The sequence below is a fragment of the Poromitra crassiceps genome (genome assembly GCF_964638095.1).
Source record: "Poromitra crassiceps genome assembly, chromosome: 20".
NCBI classification, from domain to species: Eukaryota; Metazoa; Chordata; class Actinopteri; order Beryciformes; family Melamphaidae; genus Poromitra; species Poromitra crassiceps.
Genome location: NC_139637.1, coordinates 22,102,170 through 22,108,169, shown reverse-complemented (window position 1 = coordinate 22,108,169; position 6,000 = coordinate 22,102,170). Strand labels below are relative to the sequence as shown.

Below are 6,000 nucleotides of genomic sequence, written 5' to 3'. Positions count from 1 at the left end.
CTGTCTGTCTGTCTGTCTGTCTGTCTGTCTGTCTGTCTGCCTGACTGTCTGTCTGTCTGTCTGTCTGTCTGTCTGTCTGTCTCTCTGTCTGTCTGTCTGTCTGTCTGTCTGACTGTCTGTCTGTCTGTCTGTCTGTCTGTCTGTCTGTCTGTCTCTCTGTCTGTCTGTCTGCCTGTCTGTCTGTCTGTCTGTCTGTCTGACTGTCTGTCTGCCTTTCTGTCTGACTGTCTGTCTGTCTGTCTGTCTGTCTGTCTCTCTGTCTGTCTGTCTGTCTGCCTGTCTGACTGTCTGTCTGTCTGTCTGACTGTCTGTCTGCCTGTCTGCCTGTCTGTCTGTCTGCCTGTCTGTCTGCCTGTCTGTCTGTCTGTCTATCTGTCTGCCTGTCTGTCTGCCTGTCTGTCTGCCTGTCTGTCTGTCTGTCTGTCTGCCTGTCTGTCTGTCTGTCTGTCTGTCTGTCTGTCTCTTCCAGGCTACCTCCACAGGGGAAGGTGAAGGAGTTGACCCTTCAGGAGGCCACAGAGCCAAAGTGGCCGTCTCCAGCGCCCCGTCCACCCAGGACAAGCAGACCAACTGGTCCAAGGAGTCCCTCCCAGGATCAGAGCAGCGTTCTCCAGCCGACTCTCACATCTCCTCCTGCATCATCCCAATCAACGTCACAGGTACTGGGCAGTAAATGATGTACTGTTGATGTGCTTACATTACTGTAATTCAGCAGTTCCATTTTATTTTTTCAGATGAAAATAATCTCTGCATGGAAAAGATCACATCTAACAATGTTCTCTTTTCCAAAGTAACTTTTCTCACTATCTTTCACTAAGACATTTTAAATTAGCTGCTTTTTAATTTTACTTAGGTCGATTTTTACCTATATATTAAATCGCGCACTCGATTCCTAGGGTGGAGACTCTGGAGATGATGCGCCATGGGTGCACTTATGGAAATTGGCATGACATCACAGTTGCTCGAGTGACATCACTGATGACATCACGGACATCACAGTTGAGCAACTGTGCGCTATCGGCTCTCACATTATATTAATAAGATGATTGTAATATTGTAGTACTCTTTCCACCACTGCCCATTTGATAACGTCTCTTGTCTACTTTCAGACCAGGGTCACGTCATGTGACCAGGGTCACGTCATGTGACCAGGGTCACGTCATGTGACCAGGGTCACGTCATGTGACCAGGGTTACGTCATGTGAATTTGAAATCTCTGTCTTTCTGCACTGTTGTTTTTGGAGGTGTTGGTTTCGACCGGGAAGCAAGTGCCCGTTGCTCCCTCGTCCATTCCCAGTCGGTTCTTCAGAGGAGGAGGAAGCTTAGGAGGAGGAAGACTATCACTGGAATACCCAAGCGAGTCCAACAGGACATGGGTATGTTCCACACCTGCTCCTGAACTCTTCATTTTGTGGTGCATAATTCGTCTGGTGGCCATTTTCATTCATCTTTCCTTCATAGCATCTCTAGCGCTCTGCTCAACATTGCTATATGTTTCCATGCAGACTCGGATGAGTCTCCAGTGGCGAGAGAGCGCACAGTGATCGTCCATGTTGGCCCCCACCAACTGTCTCTGTGTCAGGAAGAGCTTTCACTCACTGCTCGTCTCCATCACACCCGCGACTCTGGCTGCCAGACTGACGATTTCTTTATAGCATGTAAGTGTCTCACAATGCAAAAGTCATTCTTTTTTCTCTAGTAGAGAACTTCTCAGGCTCTCAGGATCTCAAAGTCGTGTTCTGGGCTAAGAAGAAGAGTTTCTTATAGTCATGCCTACAGTCAATGGAAAAAGCTATGATTTTGCAGTCATAGATTTGATGGCTTCCAAGATGATTTGAGGTCGGGTCTATTTCTGCTGTTTGCTGTTTGTCACCAGCTTTTGTTCAAAGTGACTATTTGGGACATTTGAGCCGTCTTCCAGCTTCTAATAAAATCAAATGACGATTCCTCTCAGCCTAAGACCATCTCCGTCATAATGGCTTTTGAGATTGAAACAGACTGGTCAAAATCTGAATGAAGAAATGAATGGTCGGTGTTTGTGCCTCTTCTCTGTCTGTCCTCTCTCCAGGTACAGCTGCTCCATCCAGACGGCGAATCAGAGCTCAACGTGGCCACCAGGGAATCCCTGCATCTCTCTCCCACTCGACAGGCAACATTTCCTCCCTGGGTGACCAATCAGACTCCACGTACACCAGTGTTGCAGCCAATGGCGTTCGCTTGCGATCTCGTAGCCTTCCGCGAGAGGGCGGGCGCCTGATGGACAGTGATGACGACGACGACGACGACGACGACGACGACGACAATTATGATGACGACGACGATGAAGATGAGGAGTTATCACCGTATGAAACAGAGGACTTCATTCCATCTGGCCCCAGCCCAAGGATGATGATGATGATGATGAAGGATGAAGAGGAGAGCACAGATGACCAGGCAGCTCCTGAGCCGCTGCAGATTGGGAGCTTGAAGAGGTTGCAGCGAGGAGACCGAGGAGGTGGAGGAGGAAGCCCAGAGCATGGCTGGATGGAGAGAGGTCGTTCTCGCTTGCCCCGCAAGGCTGACATGGGCAGCTGTGAGATTTCCTCCAGTTCAGATACTTTCAGCAGCCCCATTCACTCTGTGTCCACCACAGGAGTCCTGGGCAGCCACGTGGACCACAAGGAGGACCATCAGTCGTCCAGTGGGAACTGGAGTGGTTCCAGTTCCACCTGCCCCTCTCAGACCTCTGAAACCATCCCGCCTCCCTCCTCTCCACCGCTGACAGGCTCCTCCCACTGTGACTCAGAGCTGTCACTCAACACTGTGCCCAATGCCATTGATGAGGGATTCACCCTGGACCCCTCCTACCACTCTGACCTCAGACCTCAAGGCCAGGGTCATAGGTCAAGCTCCTTCACATCCTCGGCCACGGACCAGCTGGACGATGCAGGGGTCAGTACGGCCAGTGAGGGGGAGTGGACTTACCCCCAAGACCAAGACCAGACTGAGCCAGACCCCGACCACACCCGACACCAGAGTCAGAGTCACGGGTTAGTCCCGGACTACAGCCCCAAACCAGGTCTAGAAGACCAAACCTGCTTCACTGACAAGACCAGCAACACTGAGAAAGAGCCTGGCTCACATTACCCATCTGACACGGAGGGCTTCTACTCCTCTTCTGTGCATTTTGGAGAATGCAATCAGACTTACAGAGGATACACGTACAACTATGCAGAGCCGGGGCCCGACTGTGGCCAACCCAACACTGTGGCAGCAACACTAGCCCATGGAGTTTACATCCAGCCTCAGAACCAATTCAGAGCAGGCACTATGACCCTGGGGAGGACCTGCCGTCCACTGAGGAAACCAAAAGTCAAACCTCCGCCTCCCAAACGGAGCTCCTCACTGAAGGAGAGCAGCAGCAGTGTCGATGTAGGAACAGACGCACAGGCCCATCAAGATCAACCAAAGACAGTTAGCGAACAAGAAGTCACCGTGTCTTCCAGAGATATGAAGTTGGATCTGGAGCTGGAGCTTGGGGGTCCTCCAGAACCACTGGAGACGTCGTGTCTGGTGGCAGAACCTCTGGGAGCATGGGGGATGGGGTTGGGGGAAACAGTGGATATAGTAGAACCCATGTCCTTCAGCTCTACGGACACACACTCATTCAAAGATGGAGGTGCTGTGCAATCTGACTATGCAGACCTGTGGCTTCACAACAACGAGCTGAGGTCCAACAATGGCGAGTACACATCCATGTCCAACTCCAGCACGGCCACTGGCACCACTGTCATGGATTGTATCAAGTCACCAGACAGCTCTTCCTCCTCCTCGGACACCCAAACCCAGGCCCTCGCCCAGGCTTCGGAGACCAGGGCAACTAGCCCCCCACTGCCCCCTGGAGAAGGAGACTTCAAGCTGGCCTCACCTGAGAAGCTGGCTGGCCTGGCCTCCCCCTCCAGTGGCTATTCCAGCCAATCAGAGACGCCAACATCAACCTTCCCTTCATCTTCGGCAGCGTTCTTCCCGGGACCTCTGTCTCCCACGAGTGGCAAGAGGAAGCCCAAAGTGCCCGAGAGGAAGTCCTCTCTCTCTTCGCTGCAGCACTTCCCTCGAGACGGAGCTTCCATTTCCTCTTCCTATAAAAGAGACCCAGACTTCCCCCCTCCGCCGTCTCAGCTCGATCTGAACGTTCTTCATGGTGCCCACGCTCGACACACGCTGTCCCACCGGACGCACCACCTGCACACGCTCCACCACAGCAAACACAGAGCTGCTGCTGGAGCCACTGGAGGAAAGTCTTCATCCAACAGCAACCCTCTGAGTTCTCTCCCTATTCCCTTGATACCCAGCTCCAACCTGTTGGCCATCACACCATCTGCTCTGCGTTCAGTGCAGCTACGTTCAGTCAGCCGGCGCACAGACAACTCTGCCGCTACAGAGCAGGAAACGCCGAGTAGAGCCGAGACTGCTACCAGACCCAAATGTGCCCCTAGTGGTGCTACACTGGCTCCGCCTCCAATCAACACGAGGCCCCTCCCTCCACGCAGACCACCCCCCCGGCCGCCATCTCAGGACCACACTTCCTCCCCTGAACACGCCCACCCACCTCCGCCCGGCCGCCACCCCGACGGGCCTCCGCCCTATGAAAGCTTGCGACTCAGACAGGACCGCTATGGACCCGGAACCTTCTGGGCGATGACGGCCTTTAGAACCCGGGTGGAACCGCCGTCCGTCCTCCCCGACGACAGTTCACCTTTGCACCGGCCTGTGCCCCGCGCCCCCAACCCGTCGCCCGTGGATCTGCACACCCACATCCACTCACACGGAGAGTTCAGGGGGCTCGCACACTCGGCTCACGCACACCCCGAGTTCAGGGTGCTGGGGGAGCGCACGTTCTCTCTCGACGACGACGACGACGAGGAGGAGGAGGAGGAGGAGGAGGAGGAAGAGCAGGTGAAAGAGCCACCAATAAGGGCTGCGTGTTCCAGAGGAGGCCTGCGAGCAGACCACCCTCCACCCCCTGCGTATGAGTTCTGCTCCCACTCAGACTCAGGGCCTTGGGTTAGTCCAGCCAAAGTGCCTGGTACCACAGCGGAGACATCGCATCCTTACCTAATCAGCGATGCACGAGCAGGAGGACGAAGAGAGGAAGATGAGGAAGGGACATCAGGTGCTACCAGAAGTGCCCACCAGCAGCAGCCACAGGAGAGCAGAGACGACTCCACCACTCCTGACACTGAAGACTACTTCAGTAAAGGTAAGCCTTTCAACCTGATTCACCTCACTTGATCCTGCAATGAAGGCCTTTTCTGTATTACTGATAACAGAATAACAACACACGTTTATTGATTTCATGATTTCTAGATCAGAAATCACAAAATCACAAAATGATCTTACTACACGCCTGCTACTATCACTGTGTCATGATGCAGTAACATTTTGTCATGGAATGAGTGACGCTGTCATCTTTAACCTCAACACACCACACGCACACACAACACACACACACACACACACACACACACAACACACAGACACACACACAACACACACACACACACACACACACACACACACAACACACCACACGCACACACAACACACCACACACACACACACACACACACACACACACACACACAACACACCACACGCACTTAGGAAAAGCATGCTTATCTCATGGTTTGCATAGTAAATGATCAGACAAGCAGATGACATGTGATAGGGATGTCATGTGATGTCATGTCATGTGATAGGGATGTCATGTGATGTCATGTCATGTGATAGGGATGTCATGTGATACAGATTCCACGCCCAGTGACAATTCACTCTCCCCTCTGATGGATGACACCAAAGTGGAAGATGACATCATTTTCACGTCACCTAATAAGACACGCACAACAGAGGATCTGTTTGCCATGATACACAGGTACTGTATATCTATCTATCCTTCTTCTTCTTCTTCTTCTTCTTCTTCTTCTTCTTCTTCTTCTGTGGTGTTTTATGGCAATTTACATC

General features: G+C 52.5%; 1 protein-coding gene across 1 annotated transcript in view; it reads left to right on the top strand.

The window, feature by feature from the left end:
* The window catches only part of LOC310794553 (actin remodeling regulator NHS-like), a gene marked incomplete at both ends in the record, with an annotated part of 56,498 nt that overhangs the window by 49,673 nt on the left and 825 nt on the right, over positions 1 to 6,000 (top strand). The window contains 5 exons of the mRNA XM_083656523.1: positions 470 to 659; positions 1,245 to 1,376; positions 1,506 to 1,658; positions 2,069 to 5,239; positions 5,788 to 5,911. Of these exons, the coding sequence (XP_083512649.1) occupies positions 470 to 659; positions 1,245 to 1,376; positions 1,506 to 1,658; positions 2,069 to 5,239; positions 5,788 to 5,911 (3,770 nt within the window). The remainder of the gene's footprint in view (positions 1 to 469; positions 660 to 1,244; positions 1,377 to 1,505; positions 1,659 to 2,068; positions 5,240 to 5,787; positions 5,912 to 6,000) is intronic.